Source organism: Agelaius phoeniceus, chromosome 6 (assembly GCF_051311805.1).
Source record: "Agelaius phoeniceus isolate bAgePho1 chromosome 6, bAgePho1.hap1, whole genome shotgun sequence".
In the NCBI taxonomy this organism is placed as follows: domain Eukaryota; kingdom Metazoa; phylum Chordata; class Aves; order Passeriformes; family Icteridae; genus Agelaius; species Agelaius phoeniceus.
This window is the reverse complement of record NC_135270.1, coordinates 30,499,944-30,519,105: the sequence shown is the minus strand read 5'-3', so window position 1 is coordinate 30,519,105 and position 19,162 is coordinate 30,499,944. Positions and strand designations below refer to the sequence as shown.

Genomic DNA, 19,162 nt, shown 5'->3' with positions numbered 1-19,162 from the left:
ACCTGAGCTCTTGCCTTCTCCAGGCAACTGTGTCTTTCTGCTCATGCTCAGTCTGTGAAAGCTGCTTCTAAACAGCAAAGTGTCATCTCCATTGAGCCACTCACCTTGGAGAACACTCACCAGCTTTGGTAAAATGTTCACTGGAGAGCTGGAAAAACCTCAGATGAACTTAGGTCAATAGGTCTCATATCCTCCTGCATCTCTACAAGCAGCTAATACCCCAGGCCAGACAAGCCTCCTGCTTGCTCTTCAGAGGAAGAGTCAGCTTTAAATAGAGAGAGCTGAAGTAAGCAAATACAGTCTGTGACCTTGTAGAAATATAAGAAAGAACTTGGTTTAAAAACCAGTACTTCTCTGTCTAACATGTTCTGGGGAGATGTAAGGGAGGGTTTTTCTTCCCCACTGGTAAGGTTCTCTGGACATGAACTGTATAAGGCGGCCTTGCAAATTTCCTGCCATAACAAGCTGCATGGTAAGCAAATAGTGACTAACAGGGTAGTTCAATATTTACACAACCTTTTTGGGTTTAAGTACATGGCAGATTATTAGTGAAGGTAAAATCTCTTCCGATAAATTAGTAAGATTTTCCACCCAACAGTTTACTCTTTCCTCAGAAGTAGGGAGTGACAAGTGCAAGTACACAGCAAAACTCAGATGGAAACTGTGGGCACACAGCAGGATGAGCAACCCAGTGTGGGGGTGGAGAGCAAATACACAGGATCAATGAGAGAGTGAAGCAACCTGCACAGAGCACCTCTTCTCAGTGCTGGCTCCCTGGAAGGGACATGCTGCTGCCTCCTGGCTTGCTTTTTTGGGGCTCTTTACCACATAATGGAACTGCCTAATGCTGATAATGTTTATTTATGTGAGGAGGTGAATGCACTGCCTCAGAAGCTGCAGTTCTTGTGTGCACTGAAATTTCCTGTGAACAAAAGGCAAAGATTGCAGCTTGCCTTCCTCCTCCTGCCTGACAGAAACTAGAAATAACAAGAATGCAGACAGCATGGGAGGTTGTCTATGGGGAAACCACAGCAATCCTTTAAGCCCAGAGCCTGTACAGGAACAGGGAGGTTGGATTAGATGACCTCCAGTGGTCTCTTCCAACCTTACCCATTCTGTGATTCTGGAACACCAAATCTGGGAGCTTTTATTCTGCTTTTTAGAACAAACAAAAGAAACAGAAAGCGAGACCACCAGGCATTTGGGAGGACACCAGGAAAAGACAACCATGTCAAAGAAGAGTAGAGATCCTCCTTCACTAGAAGTGAGGGATGAGAAAATTTTCAAATGTAAAGAACTTTTAAAACATAATAAAGTTTTGACTTGGCAACACCAAGATCTTGCTAAGCCCCATTATTTGCAGTAAGATGTTTGTACAACTTATGAAAACACTCCTATAGTGATCTTGATTGCAGGGATGTACAATATAGTAAGTACAGAACAATTTTTTCAATAAGGTAACAATGTATCAGAGCTTGCTCTTATTGCCACTTTTGCCTGTGTTTGCAAACATCCCTTTGCCTTTCTCACCTAGAAAAGCAGACCCAGTGTGGGCAGACAGCCTGTGACAGACTACTTACAATAGTTGTAAGACAATGTTTCAGGTCATGTTCTTCACTCTCCCTCCCACACATATCCCTCACAGCATCTCTTGTGAAGTGCTCCTTCACTTTCATCATGTTTTAACAGGGCTTTTTCCTACTTTCCTAAGGTACCTAAGAGAGTTGTGGATATGAAATAATTATTCTGAGGCCACTGCTCTACAGCAATGTACTGCTACTGTATTGAAAGCAAACATTTCCAATTCCTTAAAATAAACTAACCCATCCTCAGCACTGGGCTTGAAAGCCTTTGAAAGTGACTGGGGTCCAAAGAAGCCTCTTTTCCGTTGCACATAGATGTAGTTTTTGTGTCCTGTATAGATGGTTTGTTTTCCCTTCACACAGTGACTACTCTTACCTTGTTGCTAGGGAAGCAAGTGTAATTCCACCAACTCCAGCATGCCAGAATTGAGATGACTCACCAGATACTCCATTCAACAGTGCCCTGGCAAGAAACTTCTCTGTCCACCACAGAGTACTCCAGTTCTTGGCAGGAAGAGCTGTTCTCTTGTTCAAGTTCTGATTGCCAGACTTGAAGACCCAGGCTCCCCACATGTGGGGATGGTTCTCTGAAGCTCTCCCTTATATGCAGAACTCTGCTGAATACATCTACCCATATCCAGTTTCAAATATTAGCAGTACAGTGGTAGAAAACCAACCCCAATCTGCAACCCCCACCTGTTTTGGGTGGCAAAAACTGCTAAAAAAGCATTTTTCAGACTTTACCGAATGTTGCTGTGAACATGAATCAGTTACATTATCCATACTTCAGCTATTTTCTGTTTGGCTTACTGCTTCCCAAAAGTAAGAACATGGTGGAAGGGTGGGAAGAACCAAGATATATTCCAACACCCAGAACCATATTCTTAATAATAATGATGATGAGGAAGAAGAATGTCTTTGTGTTAAGATCATAGAAAGGTATGTTTCAATGCCTGATTTTTAAAAGCCCTTGGTTAGAATGAGGTCTACAGCATAATACCTGCCTCTTGCCAACAGTCATACTTCTATATAGTGATGACACTGTGTTATTCAGCTCTTTTCTTTAAAAAAGCCCACAGAATTGAATGTCACCATGGGAACAGTCTAAAGTTGATTTTGGAAAGAGGCTCATTTCCTATAGCTTTTCTGTTGGCATAAAAAAAATGTCACTGAACTGTATCAGAAGTAAGTGCTTTATGAAGTATCATCTCTGAAGATACCATCCAGTTCTGAAAATATCCTCCCTAATGGTTGCATTTCTTTACTTTCTGAAGCAGAATAAAGGGCCCAGAAACACTTCTTCCCTGTTTTCCTCAATAAGAAACACACCCTAATTGTGTGATCTACCAGCAATGTGATCTAATTCCACCATTCTTCTGCCTGCAATATGTAGTGTCAATATGGAAAACTTCCTCTTCAGAAGAACAATTAGACTTTAAAGGAGTTATCCTGGTTGGCTGGCTGAACAAATGACACATGTTCACACACGAATTATTCAGTCAACCATCTTAATAAGGATTTACTTTAAACAGAACCTTGTATGGGTACACTAGACTCAGTCTCATTAAGGAGCAAGTTGGATTTTTATACAGCATGAACCACTGGCAATCTAAAACAGACCCACTGAAGAATGGAATGGAGAATCAAACGCAATGTTTCAGACCCAAGCTCTATGTGCCTTTAATACTTTCTTTTTCCTTTTCTTTCTGAGAGAGTGCACACTACGACAGACATTTGCATTTATCATGTTTTTAACTTCTTTTCTAAGGATGAACTCTCTGAATCTGCATCTTCCAACTCCGCTCTGTGTCTTTTCAGTCCTCCAAGAGATGGAGTGCTCTCACTGCCCGCAGGATGCAGGTCAGCAGTATCCTCTCTTGTGCTCACATTGTAGCTGTTGGAGTCCATTTCAGACAGGCAGCAGTCTCTGTGCAAGGTCACACCCACCTGTACAAGGTTGCCATTATCAGCATTTGAGTGCACCTGTAGTCCTTGCGTCACAGACTCCTGCTCTCCAAAACTCTGTCCGTTGTTGAAGCATGAAGGGTGAAGATGCAAGTGGCCATTATTGTGGTTAACACAGGAGGGGTCTAAGCTCCTCTCCTCACTGCCATCAGTCTGGTTTCTGGAGCAGTGACCTGACATGCTACAGATGGCAACAGCGGAGAATGGAGGGACCAGTGAATGATGGCTTGGTGCTGGTTGACAGTTCTGACTATTTTTCTGTTCCACAAGTCCTGTGGTCTGAATGCAAGGTTCTTCAGTACAGCTATTTAGCCCTTTGCAGTTAGCTTTACCATTGAGCTTTTTAGTCTCAAAAGAATGCTCTACACCTCCACTGCTTGTGTCTTCTGATGTGTTTTCTTGACCCTCCATCCGCCACTGATTGTCACATTCATGAGCTTGACCATTACTAGAATTTTCTATTTCACCACATTCTTTTAAATTTTCTCTCTTGTGGTTTTCAGCAGAAAGAGCTGAGGAACTCTGAGGAACTACTGAACTTGAGTTCCTAGCATCTTCCTTGGTTAGCAAGCGTGTTGCACTGTGCCTTCCACTAGTTCCTGGTTTCCCTTCATCACTTTCTCCATCTCCTCTAGAGGATTCACCATCTTTACTAGCTGAATATGATATGTAAGAATAATGGAGCCATTTGTAAGCTTTGTAAATCTTTCTCTCCACCGATTCACTGTCTGAACAAGGGGACGTCCTTTCTTTAAGAACTTCTTTGTTGGCTGAATTCCTTTCTGGTGAAGAAGCTGGAGAGGAAGAAAGATCATCTACTTTGATCTGGGGGTAATCATATATGTCCTCACCTATGTAAGGGGTTACACTCTCTGTGTTAGTGCTAGTCCTTTCCTCCTTTTGCACCTTTTGTCGGCGCCTCAGTGCATTGCGTTGCCTCATCGACGTGCGTCTTTCGTTCAGCTCCTCTTCATCTTCTGTACTGCTGCTGCTGCTGGAGCTGCTGGATTCATTCTCCTCAGGACTCGGAGATGGTGGCCGTGGGAAAAGGTCTGTATCTAGTTCTGCCTCACAGGTATTGTCATCAGAGTCAGACTCATTGGAAAGGGCCAGGAGACGTTTGTCCTGATACTTTCTCAGTGCAGAGAGCCTCTGCTGACGGGAAGCCACGTCTTCTCTGGCTGAGGGGGATGCAGTTGATCTTAAGGCCCGTAAGTTATAGGCAGTTTCTTCAGACTCTTCAGCCACGTGTGGTGGGGAGTGATGCAGAGAGGTGGAGGACTCGGACTCGCTGTAAGCGGAGCGTTCACTCACTCCCGCATGGAGCTGCAGAATTGTGCTCTCGCTGAGGTCGCTGTCTGAATCAGAACTCCAGCCCTCGATCTCCCGGCGCACCAGAGAGTCAAAGAAGGCCATCATCCGTGGATCTTCCTGGACTGATTGGTTGGCATAATCATGGGACAAACCACTACCACTGTTCAACACAAGACTGATGTACTCTTCATGAGTGTAGAGGCAACGTGAATCATCCTCAATTCTACCGTCCAGGTCCCCTGTGCAGTCAGGCTGCTTGTAAGGACTCCAGATCTGTAACAGAAAATAAAAAAAAACCCAAACATATATCTTTGAATTCATAAACTATTATAAGCATTTGAAATGGAACAGTAGCTCAAATACCCAGAATAGCTGCAGGTCACAGATTGTTTTTATTAATTTTTATTCCTCTGTACCATACAAGTATTACGGAGCTGTGGTATTTTTTCTTCCCCTTCACAAATGTGGTTTTTCTGCATTTACTTCACCCATACAGAATATAAAAGCTCTCACACTGCAAATTATCCATAATTTTGGTAATTCATTGTGTGATAATTTCTCCCAAATTGCAGGGCTCTATTTTTATGTAATAAGGAATGCTTACTCACTAGCAGTAAGAATAGTTTGTTGCCTACAATACAGTCTTAGCACTAATGAAGGCACTTGTTTCCCAGGAAACTAGAGTTGCTGGTGCTAGTGGTGTAGAGTAACATTTCATCCAGCTACGTAGTCAATCCCACCTGATCAGCAGGCAGGGAGTTGAATGCATGGAGGTGAAAAGTAGAGCTGCACTACTCCCTTCAGGAAACAGTTACAAAGAAAAGAAATCTTTCAACATCCTCTGAAGACACAGCAGCAATTTTAATAGGTGAAGTTGACAAGTTTTACTGAAAGCTACTTTTGAAGTCTACTGATTTCATCAACAGCAACAGTCTTGACTATGCTGTCCATCTCTCCTTCAGTCAATTTTCCTGGTATGGAGAGGAAAAGGGGAAAAAAAAGCTCCTAAAGAAGTTCCACCAATATCCCTAAAAAACTGGTAATCCATAGCAAACATAATAGTTGGATATCCTCACCCTTCTCAGATTTACTCACAGATTTGAGGGCAATGTGATTATGACATTCTGTGGACAACCACTATCACTTTGGATCAATGGTTAATGGAATGAACAATGCCTTACTGTAAGCAGAGCCAGTATGTATCTTATCTACAACAATGCCTTAATGTTCTGCTTATAAAAGACCTGATCTAAGCCAAGCTTTGGTTATATCATGCTAACAAGCTCAGGGGGAAAAATTCTATCCCAGCTCTCTATACCAGGTTGGACTTTTGGGATAGTCTTTGGAAAAAAAAATCTAAGAATTTTCCCAATAGAAATTAAGTTTTGTTCCAAAAGACAAGACTGCTAACAAAAAGTGTTTGCATGTATAAATGACATAATCAGCACTCATCTTACAGATTCCTAATTAACACACGCAACATAACCTGATTCTACCACAACAAGCAACACAAGAAAAGCCCGCAAGAATGCCAATTACTCTGTGTTCACTGAAATTTTCAACAGTGTACCAAAAAACCATACACCTTTAATAATTGAAGCAAAATGAAATAAATTACCTTGCAACTATTTGTCCAGAACAGCTGGATTTAAGATGAACAAGTAAACTTTATTCTGGAAATCTTCTAAATTTGAAAGCTTTTACTTTGCATTTTCTGTAATTTATGGTTAACAGAGCTTCCACATATGATCTGGCTAGATTGATAAAGGAAACACTATTCAAAAATTAAAATGCCGCAGATATACTTCTGCAGACAATCATCAAACTGGCCTTTCAGAGCAAAGGGAAAGGAACTTTATATTGTGTTACATCAGGCTGTTTCTAGGAAGATCTCAACATCAAGGTATATTTCTTATTGGTACTTAATTGCTTTTTTATTATTTGCAATACTTCACCAAATTCTCTCCCAGTGCAGTTCTTTAATATGACACTTGAAACCAGAATGAAGACAGTTCTTTGTTGCTTGTTCCAGCACTGCACTTACTAGACACATAACCCAAAGGACAAGCATCATTTTTGGATGAAGATAACAAAACCCAATCTAAGCCTACTATATACAGAATTTCAGCAACCAAACTTAACCTTTTTGAACTATTCAAGAGAACAGAAAGAATCACACTCTTCATCCTCAATTTCCCAGGCTCCACTTCCTAAAGACAACATAGGAAAGAGCATTATCTCAATGAATCCATGAGAGAGATTGATTTGTGGATACATCATGTTTTTTAATAGAAAAATAGAACTCTACTTGCTTAGACAGGCAGGCTGGCTGGCCCCTTCCTCAAATAATCTTAGCAGTGTTAGACTGATCACTAGGTTTTAGAAGGGCTTTTTTTATTTTTTAAGCAAGAGAATTAGAAAATGCTTAGATCTGGTATGAACCAATATAAGTGGAGGAGAGGTAGTCTGCTCTGAAGTGTCTCTGAGAAAGGTCTCTTTGTAATGAAATTAATCTAAAAAGGTATGTAAAAGCATGCACAGAGATATTCTACATCCTTGCTAGCACCACCACATCTTCCTGCTCTCACTGCAAGCATCAGCATAAACAGAGCAGTATAAAATATAGAAAAAAAACAGCTACAAAGAGTCCAGTGAGGCTTTCCCTTCCAAGAGAGATTTGTTCACAGAGAAGTAAGTAATAAAGAGAAGTCAAGGGAATTCAGGATGAATACCTTGTTTGTATGGGATCAGTTGTCTCTGGAGAATGATATCCCTGCATTTTAGATATTTTGTTATGAGGGAGTGTGAAGGCCTGCCAGAGTCACAGAAAAAAATCAGACTAAGAATCTATCCTTGGCAGAACGGGGAAGTCTTTGAACTGTTATCAACTGAACCAGTGCTCTCTGTGGCATCTGAAATGGGCTTCTTTGTAAATGGAATGCCTTTGCCTTTTTCTCATCCTCTGACTGATGCCACGTTGAGGAATAATGCAATCAAACTGGAGAAAAGTTGGCAAATCAACCCTCTAAAGCAACAATATATTAAAAAGTTCTTTCTCTGTCAGAAGATTAAGGAGATTAATATTACTCACTGATGACCTGAGTACAGATATAAAAATAGGAACAATAACAGAAAATGAGAATATAAAACTGCTTCTCTACTTCAGTAGATATCTACTGACAGCATCTTTGAATTACTTGTATTCCAGGGTGGCAAACCCCCAAATTTTGAAACAAAAAAGTAGTTATGCCTGTAGCGTGAGAATAATTAAAACCACTTATATTAGATTATCTGATTAGGCAGAGGCAGATAGTCACAATGACATTAATCTGTCACCATAGCAACATGTGCAAATAGACTTTGTTATTTCCGACACACGATTTTTAAACAAATGGGACCCACAACAGTTGTGCTCTCTTACACAATATTCCATTTTCAATACAAATCAGAATTTTTTTCTGAAAATTGTTATGTATTTAATCTATTTTTATCTTTCCTGGAACTGTCTCCTAACTGCATAATTCCCCATGGCCCTTCTCTAAGCCCAACACATCGGGGGAATGCCACATTTATTTCTTCTGCAATGCAATCTGTTTTCCTGACAGCACATCCCAATGTCTTGCACACTTAACTGAAGGGAAAGTGGTATTTTTCTGTTTAATATTGCTTTAGCCCTTTTGGTGAGTGCTTGATGCAAAATATTATTTTAGTTTGCAGCTGTACTTCTTCATACAATTTTACTGAAGTTCAGTGAATGAAGGGCAATGAACAGTTCATCTGGGTTGATGTGTCCACCACACACTGGCTGGAGTCAAGGCTCCGAATATCTTCTGTTAATGAGACTGTTGGGTCTTATTTTTGGTCCCAGCAGAAATCAAACCCTAAACCATCAAATTACTGAATTGCATTTTTGAGGGTGCTTTACAACAAAATAAAACTAAAGCAAAAAAAAATCACCACAAACATCAAAATCATCCTTGTGAATACTACTCTTTTCTGTAGGCCCGAGATGAATTTGTATCTCATTTGCAATCAGCATTAAAATAGCAAATGTGTTGATAGAAGCTCATGTAATTATTGAATAGCTTGATGGTGCTGCTATCAGTTCCTCCCTTCTTGAAGTACTAAATTTAGGCCAGCTACTCTAAAAATTAAGAGCTCAGACAAACAACTACTTGCATCCACATTTTTAACACATCATCATGTCTCTACAATGGTTTCTACAATTGCAACCAACCACAGTGAAGTTATCTTCTGTGATTTAATTCCAGAAAGGGTTTTAGAAGGTACTTGAGGGATAATAAAAAGAGGGACACTTTTTAAGCAAGTGACTAAAACAAATAAACAAAAAGGAATAAAATAAGAAAACATAAAAAATTTAACTATGATTTTTATTTATGATTCCTTCTCCTGTCATCCCAATTTCTCTGAGCAAGCACATCAAGCACTTATATAGGGGAAAGAAAGATAGCCATGCAAAGGAAAGACTTGTGTTTCCAGCAGTTTTTAACGTAATAAATGGCCCCTCAGAATGGCTGGTGCTGTTTTTCCTGTCTTGCCCTTCTGCTAGTGGCAGTTACTAGTCTCCAACCTATCCACAGAAGTAGCTGGAATGAAGAAGAAACCACCTGCAAACTGCTGTGCACTGAAGCAGTACCTTTAGAGAGTGAAATCACCTTTACAGAATGAAGACATGAGCACTGGAACAACCCGAGCCCCAAACAAGGCACATTACAAGCAGAGACAAAAGGACACACAACAAAAGGGTAAGAAATTCTGGCTGGCCAATAAACTTAATACATTAAACACCTTTCCCTTAATTTGTTTCTAGCTTGAAATGTCTGGGGAATTCAGTTCCTTCAAAGCAGCTGCACAAGTTCCACTGCACACAAATTGACACCACAGGAGTTCTCTTCTAAGGAAGCGCTCAAGCAGAGGTGTCTTTGAAAGAGTTACACAACCTGTGACTGCAGCCTTAATCAAACTAACCTTTTAATCACTAGGCAAAAAAAATGCCCTGCCAAAACCCTAGCAGAAGTACACAAAAGCAACACAGGGGATGTTTATACCAATGCTAATCCAACAGTCCAAGCACACTCATGCAGGAAGGATTCACAGGGTGAAGGGTCAGCAGATCTAGAATCCAAAAGGGAAAATTCAGGCTGCATGAATCAAGTTCCCAAAGCAAAAAAAAGAAATGCCTCTGGCAAAACTGTTGTTAAACAGTGGCAGTTTGACTGCTTGGAAATTGAAAAATCACTGAGCTGCTAAGACTGTTCAATGCACTTTTGTTCAAAGCCTGTATTTAATATATTTGTGATCAAACCTGTCAGGCAGGCAGCAGAGATGAAGAGAAAAGGACTGCAGTACCAGGGGAAGAGAGAAGAGAAGGAAAAAGCTGAACTGAAAGTCATAACCCAAATGCTGATACTAGCTGTAATACAAGCAATGCAGCGGGGCATTGAGCCATGGTCCCAGGATTTTGGGTCAGTTCTGGTCCATAACTTGTACATCACTAAAACACTCCTTTGCAGGACAAGTTCATGCTGTCAGCTTGTACCTGACAAAAGCATTTGCAGTATTCTAACAACATTATTTATAGCCATATACAGGTAAGACTTTCATGAAGTCATTCAACAAGTAGTTGGGATCAACAGCAATTCCTTTTATCCTACTTCAAAATTAAATGGTTGTGTTTTTTTCTACACCCTTGGTAGACCTAAGTTATAGCAAAATATCTATGGCAGCAGAATGCAAATCACATTAGTGTAGCATAATCCTTTGCCTTCCCAACCCTCAAATAACAAAACTGGTTTTGCCTTGCTCCCACAATATTGACTGTCTTTCCTTAAGGAAAGAAAATTTCAGAACCTAACAAAGTTTCTTATCTCTTTCAGTTCCACAGAAAAAGGTAAAAACTTCCTAGAAGTACTGTACATTGTTAAAGGATTCAGAAAGATGTTGTGCAGGGTATTAAGAGTTCTTCCTCTGGAAGTCACAGAAAAGGTATGTTGAATTGATTCAATGCACAAATACGTACAAAAGATATTGAAGGCCTTCTGAGGCATTATTCAGCCAGGTCAGTCTAGGCTAAGGTTCATCTCTTTGGAGGTACTTTTATTAAATTTTAGACCAAAGTATCACGAGTTGTAGGAGATCACATTAGAAGTGTAACCAAACTCACCCGAGCAAACAAGACAAAACATTTTATAAAACACTAAGAGAAGACAGAGTGGGTGTGGACCAGAATGATGCTGAGCAAAACAAAGCATTTTTTCCTGAAAGATTAAAAGAATATGTTTTCTGGTAACTGATCTTACCTTTATAATCTTTTCAACACCAGAAGAACAGATCATGTAGGTGTGAGGATTAAACCTCACTTGGTTTACAATTGACCGATGACCTTTCAATACCATGAAGGCACCGTTGACAACCCTGCCAATGCCACCTAAGGGAAAACAAGAACATGTGGACATGAGTAATTAAATCTTCATATTACTTTCAGTCATAGTCATTTAAAGTCTTATTATATTTGACAATGCGTTTCAGCTTTATTTTGCAGTATTTTAAGGCCTGTGTTGACTGCAGAATTCAAATTTTATGAGCAATGCCCCTATGAGAAGCTGCAAGTTTGATGAAAAGCATCCTTCCTGCAAATTGGGACCAAGAGGCTTGCTTTGATTCATTTAAACAAACAATCAAAGTTTTAACCTAATATGACAAATATGCAAATGAGAACACCACACATAATGAAATCACCAGTGAAACCTAAGGCATGACACAGACAGTTTGTGAATCTAAAGCAGAGAGAAATAAAAAGGTTGACTTTTAACAGCAATACTATTTTTTAAATTTATTTTTTAAATCAGCAATTTATTACTGTTACAGTTGACTCTAGTCTGATGAGTAAGAAGGACCTGAAATAACACATCTGAGCAGTGGGTTATATCATTCTTTGTCACAAGGCAGTGAATTAGCCAAAGTGGAATGCTTTTGTGCTAGTGGTAAAACTCAAAACAGAAGCCAATTAACTTTTCTGCTTGGTCATTGACTCTTACTAGGTCTATACACCAAAGCAAGAAACAGTCACACAGTATTTTTTATATTCATTGACCCACACAATTAAAACTACAAATTTGCTAGACAGCACAGCTGTGTATTTGAATAAACAAGTGTCCATCAACACGCTATGACTTAACATTTTCAGTGAAAGAAAACAAAACTTTCAAATGCTGGGAAGTAAAAACTGACAATCACTTCAGATGAAAATCAACTTGCTATTCAAAACTTAATATGTTGTAAGTGCACCTTACAGAAAATTAAAATAATTTCACTAGCTACTTACAGTAATCTTTACATTTAACAAACTTTATGTTCCTCTTGTTGAAAATGTTTGCTATCTTCCTTTGACCCCAACAGGAGCTATTTCAGCTGAAACAGTTGCTGGTTTAAGCCCTGTGTTGAACAACTTGTGTTCTAAAACAGAGTCAGAGTTCTCCTGTAATTCACACTTCCTAAACAAAAACTTGCTTTACCTTTGAAGAGTAGCAAGATAGAAGGTTGAAGGAAAAAAAAAAAGAAAAAGAAAACGCCATTCCCATACCACCTTCCATTTTTTAGGTTACACAAATGATGAAAACAGCTGCAGCTAATGACCTTGTGTACAGCCCCTCTCCTCTTAGAAAGGTTCTATCCCTTTCACTCACTATAACTGCACTCTGAAGACCTGACTGATGTGTAACATGGACAACAAACCATGATAAGGATCTAGAAAAGAGGTGTCATCCAAGTCCTAAAAATCCAGAGACAGATCCCTACCTTTGGACACTTCCATCCCAACCCATTCTATGATTCTATGGTTTTATAATTCTATTAAAGAACTCCAAAGCTTTCTGATTTCATATTAAGTTCCCTGAACTCCTTTTAAGCAGCTATCAGTAAATTCAGAGAAAGCATAGTAATAGAAAATACTTCCCTCCTCTTAAAATGAAGGTGAACTTCCCCACAAGGCTCCTTAAAAAAACGGACCAGTTACATGAAATTGCCCCAGGAGAGGTACAAATCTTAGCAGTGAGATTTTACCAGTGTTATGGGAGGTTTCAATAATTTAAACCAGAAAGTATTGACTCCAGCAATACTCTGATAATCTTTGTGTCAAATCCAACAGACTGTCCCAGAACCTCATTTTTGGGCAAACCCTTGCTTGATGCAATTTTAGTCTACCAACTGCTTTATGTTTAAGTGACACCTTTAAATAAGCTCTTAATACAAAGTCTTCTACATCCTTATCCTGAAAGCAGCCCCCCTATTTTATAGTAGCCCATCACAGCTATCATCATATTAATGAGATAGTTTTGCTTGAGAGGCATTCACCAAAACCACTACAATTATTTTAGCATCTGCACGGCAGAAACGGCCTGTGTCCAGACTTGTCTGGAATCCCCCATGTCTCTCAGCAGAGGCTTAGCTGCAGCCATAAAGCCTTTAGCCTTCTGAGTGTGAGTTAAGTTTACTCATCTCTGCTAGCAAAAAAAAAAAGTGCATCTGTTTATTAAGTGGAGGCTAGCCATAAACTGCTCAAATTCCTGATGATATCTTCCTTTTTTCCATGTAATGAATTCCATTTCCTTTTGCTGTCTCCCCTTGAAATAGTATTTTTATTTGTATTGTTTCATCAGAATTGACTTCTGCTATCCTAAAACCACTCAAATTTTTCTTTTGAGTTTTGGGGGTTTTAGTGGACAAGGGTGTTTTTGTTTTTTTTTTTTTTTTTTTTTTGCTTTTCAATTTAGCAGCATGTATGAGTTCTGCAACTCTTTAAGCATGGCAACTTCTTTATTCTTAGCTAGCTCCAACATGTATAGGCAGTGTTCATACAGAAGTCATTAGCTTACATATCTGTTATTAATCATGTATAAAAAAGTAAATCCTAAAGTCTTCAGAGGCTGACTACGCCACTTTTAGAAGGTTTATAATTTTATAACCTCTAAGTACTGGAGGGAAGAGATGGGTATGTTCTAGCTGATTTTGCAATACAACCCAAAAATTGTCATGCTTTAAGACAGTCCTGAGTAGTGGTTTAGTGTTCTAGCTGTGCTGGTCAATGGGTTTTTTTGGTCTTCTTTTATTTGATACTCAAAGTGAAATGTCAAGAAAATCACCCTTAATTTATACCCTGCAAATAAGTGTTCCAAAGAAGAGCAATACAAAATCTCAAAAAGTCCTTTAAATAATATCCTACTATGATATCTGATCAGCTTAAAGACATAGCTTAGTAAAGGCTAAATCTAATGTGCACATTTTAAAACAGATTTCCTGTACATGTTTGACAAGAATACTTTTGCAACACAAGGCCTCTCTACAGGCTCCTGTACAGAGGAAAGAATAATACAATATTTTGAAGTAGCTGATGTCTTCTAAGTTGCCAAAGTGATTTCTTCTTGGTTTGCTTTATAAATTTATGTTTTAAATGTTAGGCTAATGAACTACTTCTTAATTATGTGGTTTTGTAAATACTGATGTGAATGATTTGACATATTTCAAACATGCTGAATGGTACATCCCCATCCCAATAAGTTTTAAAAACTCTAGTAAATTGTAACAAAGGAGAGTGACAGATTTAGACATTAATCTGACTTCCTCTGCATGACTTTTACAACAAGAAGCAATGTTTAGAAAAAGCCAGAATAAATTATTTGAAGGCTAAAGAAAAAGTGAAAGTGATAGATTACTGAGAAAAGTGTTTCTAGTGCAGAAATCCTGTAGGAATGTAGAACAGTCTCCAAACTAATGGGAGCTGCATTGTTCCAAACATTAAAAAAACCTGTCAAAATGCCAGAGAACTTGTTGGGATAAGGAACTCTCCTCCACTGGCTCTGTAACAGAGGAGTTAAATGACCTCATTCAGAAGCCTTTTCTATCTAGGACACTGGAAAAGAAATCCCACTGTTTGTTCATATAAGGTAGAAAGACATTCCACAGACTAAAGCATAACTTCATACAAGCCTTGTGAATTACTCAAAGTGCTGAAAACTCCTGAGAAGAAGCAGATATTTGCAGCTGTGTTCCAGTGTGCCATAGCATACCACTCCACTGCAGTACTTGGCACTACGGTAGTAGCTCATTTAAAGTTCATTTAGTTTTCATTAGTAATAATCCAGGGTACATTTAGACATGGGTACTACTTTGCATTTGAATCCTATGAGATCATAATGCGTTAACAAAGAGAGATACCATAGTTTGGAAAGCAAACGCACAGCACAATACAAGCAAATGTGCATAGCATATGGGGCCTCTGCCTTCAGTGCAGCAGATTATGTTCAGGTACCTTAAAAGCCTCTCTGGTCACTCACACACCTGTATTTGTTTCATACAGTGGATGCAGGTAGTTGGTTTTCCTCCTCAGAGACCCATCTGCAGAGAAGCTAGATTTAACACAAGCACTTTCTCCCTGAGAGCACAGGGTCCCTGCAGCATTCCTTCTTCTGGGGTCAGGAATTTACTCCAGCTCTGGCAGCAGCCAGACTTGCTAAAGGTTTCTCAGCAGCACAAGCAAAGCTGACTTTGGTCCCATTAAATATGGGGTGAGAACAGGAAGGGGTGGCCAAGATCCCTTCTCCTCCTAGCATGGTAAAAGGAGACATCGAAGTTCCAAGTGTCCCCTCATAAGAAAGCAGTTTCAACTCCATTTGCAGAATGCTTCCTTTGACACCTGTGAATCCCCCCTCCAGCTTCCAGGTGAGGTGAAAGGATCAGCAGGGCCTTGCAGAGCTTTAGTGAAAGTACAGGGAGCAGTCAGCTGGTAGCAGCCTCTGCCTCAGACAACTCTTGTTCTTGCTCTTTCAGGCAATCAACTCCTTTGCCTGGCCTATGCCTAGAACCAGCCCCACAGTGGTCTTATACCTCTGTGGAGGTTCCAAAAGCCAAAGAGAAAAGTAATATTTAAACATGTAAAGACTATGCATAAAATTGTAGTGGTAGTGGCTATTTTTGGATGCATATTTTCTCCCTTCTTTTTTTGGTTCTAAATATCTGCCATACACCTTATCTATCCCAACTCTCCCACTATTGTTATCACTAGTATAGCTGAACAACAGTATGAAAGCTAAGAAAAATTACTATAGAAATAAACTTTAGCACACCTTCACACTCTGTTCCCCCTCCTGGTCCGAGAGACACTGCTTTTTTGCTGTACTTAATGGCATAGGTTGCAACAGGTTTCACAATGTTATTGGAACCATGCAAATTACCACCAACAACTATGCTTTCTGAGTGTAATAGATATAAAGTAAGTGAAATTATCTCACAACCAATAGCTGTCTACTGGGGGTTTTTGTTTGCTTTTTTGTGGTTGGGTTTTTTTTTTGTGAACTACTTGGCTGTGCATTTCTTTGCACTGCTGACTGCAAACATTTTCAATACAACAAGAGAAAGGAGCTTTGGTACAATTAGATGGCCAGTTGCTAGGAACTAAAGCTTCTCCAGCCTCTCCCAGTGCTCAGTGTTATATTCAGCTTTCTATTCCCAAATTAGACATTTAACATACTAATGCTGATGACAGAAACACTCCTGGATGCTGAATCTTCTTTCACTTGTCTACAGCACTACTAAGCACCCAACAGTACCTTGTTTTCTGATAGATGCCACTTGGCCACCTGGTGATAGATTCCACAGGCCCATGGTATTATTACAAGCAAAATGCCACAGAAACCAGTCCCAATTCCCCTGAATACAAAACCTTTTCTACAATTACTCAGCACTTACTTGCTGTGTTAATCTAACAACTGTTCCATAGCACCATTGGGTCAACACTGACTGACCTGAAGAAAGAGACAAACTACAGTCCTAAATGTAAAACAGTTTATATCCCAAGACCACACCTCAGAAAAATAATTTTTTTAAAAAACATGAACCTTCCAGAGCATGCTCCCCACTGGGTCAAGATGGCTTTCCCCTGCCCCAACTAAGTGGTATGCATATATGCATATGTACCCATATATAAAATATCTCCAAAATAGCTAAAGATAATAAGAAACCCTTAATAATTTTTTATTCATCTTCATTTTTCAGCCCAGAAGTTTGAGAATTTAAACTACAAGCTGTTTCCAATGAGATAGCCCTGTTCAAATATTCTGAAAAGAGCTGTTCCTGTATTCTTCAAGCCCAAAGAAGTGCCAGCATTTACAAAGACCAAGGAGGAGTAAAAAAAGGAAGAAAAATTGCCTCAGTTCTGCTGGAAATTTGTGCAATTAGTTTAGTAACTGGACCACAATGACCAGCCCTTTCTTGCTTGCAGTTACAGTCAAAGGCAGAATTAAAAAGAAGTTTTGAAATGCAGTTTGCTGTTCTGATTTAGTAAAGTTTTGCAGAACCTGGTGACAGCTTGCTCACATGAACTGAAGAATCCCCAGCTGTCTTCACAATCACAAATAATACCATACCCCTCACACAGCAGCTTTGAGCAATATTCCAAAAGCAAAGTTGCATAGATGATTCAGAGTAGTGAGCGAGGAATGTAAACTCCATTTTGAAAACTTTTAGTCTACTAAACCCTGTTACTCCACAAGACATGTCAGGTTCTGTCTTGAACAGGGGTTCTTTACCAGCTAATAGACCATGTTTAGGTTTAATAACATCTTAAGTGCTCATATGTTAATAGGCTTGCTGGACAAGTCATGTAGGACTGATGTCTCTTCTCACTTCCAGCTTGCATTGGAGTCAAGTAAAGGCTGTGGAAACTCAGGACTGCTTTTCTTCTGCCAAACTTAATATATTAGCTTTGCTAGAAGCTGCCTCTGAACGGTGATACTTCCATGGATTACTTTAAAGAAGAAACTGGCTAAAAAAATTCATGAAACATTTGGCAATTATTTCTAAAGCACAGTGGAAAGCTGGATAGTACTTGGATGGAGATGAAAGTGGAAAAATGAGCAAACTATTCCATCTTTAAGAAACCACAAAAGGTGGTAAAAAAGCAACCAACCTTCTGGCATAGGAAATCCCAGCCTATTCAGAGTAATCTAAGACTATAGAAGGACACAGTCAGTAAAATTCTTCAACAGAGTGGCTTCCTAAGCAATTTAGGAAGTAACTTTTTTCACATACCTCCCTGCCCCAAAGGGGGCAAAAATCTTGCCTAATTATTGGACCAAACAAAACTGCTTGCAGATTCCAGCTGATTATGGGAAAGATTTAAAGCAACCTACTGGAAGGACACTTCTAAACTATGACTATCTGAAAAAAAACCCAGCAGAATTTGTTCTATTCTCCTGGCAAAATACCAGTACAGGCAACCACATTTCTCCAACTTCAAATATGTTTGCAAGTGACTGGTATGTTCCTTCACACCTTTCTTCATCTTTTGTTCACTAATGTTGCTAACCATTGGATAATCAGTACTTGGTGTACCTATAACAAAATAATTTCAGAACTGTTGTTGAGGATGCAGCTGTTAAAAAAGATAGAAGCTTAAAAAAAAACTTCCCTATTTTCAAAAAATTGATACAATTTAAGGGAGTTGTATCATAAATATTTATAGCAACACAATGTCCGAGTTCAACCGGAAGGCAGAAATCAGTTAGAGAGATATTTTTATTTAAAATACCAACCAACAGTACAGGACATTACATCATCCTGTCTAGCTTGCACACTATTTTAAGTGAAAGACCACATTCCACTCTCTCAGATCACAAACCCAAAGGCACTCTTATTTTAGCTAGAACATAAGAACAAGGAGTTTTCCACCGAAGCAAACGTTTTCCTAAGTCTCTACATCCCTATGGCAAGACTATTTCTCCAAGGAGGAAGCACAGCAACATCTCTCTCTGGCAATTATTCTGAACAGCAGGATAAGATTTAAGAAAGGGCATTTCATCACATTCAAAATGGGCACAACCCTTCAAGAAGAGCTGAATGAAGAAAAGCAAAGCTTCAATAAGGCTATCACAGGTGATCTGGATGCCCAGTTAGTTATTTCCACAGAATCAGACCTCTGGGTCTAACAAAGCCAAGCTTGTGAGTTTTGCTAAAATATTTCAAAAAGAGAACTGCTCAAGTTACAAGACATGAAGACATACACATTACTACTCCTGGATCTTCTGATTCGTTAGGCAACCACTGAGGGCAATTGATATTAAGTAATTAATTTTGTAACTGAAATGTTGCAAGTGTACTAACACCCTTCCTGAAGTTACAAGAACCAGAGACAAGAAACCTGACAAAAACAGATACGACATTGTTGTGTGGTAAATCACAAATTAAATTGTAAATTTGTTTGATCAAAATGTATCTCCTATTTGTAA

At 39.2% G+C, this 19,162-nt stretch overlaps 1 protein-coding gene and 1 long non-coding RNA gene across 4 annotated transcripts in view; one reads left to right on the top strand and one right to left on the bottom strand.

Moving 5' to 3' along the window:
* Positions 1 to 3,074: 3,074 nt before the first annotated feature.
* DCAF5 (DDB1 and CUL4 associated factor 5) overlaps positions 3,075 to 19,162 on the bottom strand; it is a 67,141-nt gene continuing 51,053 nt past the window's right edge. For all 3 annotated transcript variants that reach the window (XM_054634253.2, XM_077180301.1, XM_054634254.2), the window contains exons 8-9: positions 11,183 to 11,310; positions 3,075 to 5,135 (exon numbers count right to left, since the gene is read on the bottom strand). In XM_054634253.2, coding sequence (XP_054490228.1) covers positions 3,327 to 5,135; positions 11,183 to 11,310 — 1,937 coding nt within the window. In that variant the 3' untranslated portion in view covers positions 3,075 to 3,326. The remainder of the gene's footprint in view (positions 5,136 to 11,182; positions 11,311 to 19,162) is intronic.
* LOC143694362 (uncharacterized) lies at positions 9,340 to 17,655 on the top strand. Its single transcript, XR_013182802.1, has 3 exons — positions 9,340 to 9,628; positions 10,760 to 10,868; positions 16,932 to 17,655. It is a non-coding gene; the product is annotated as an uncharacterized LOC143694362 (long non-coding RNA).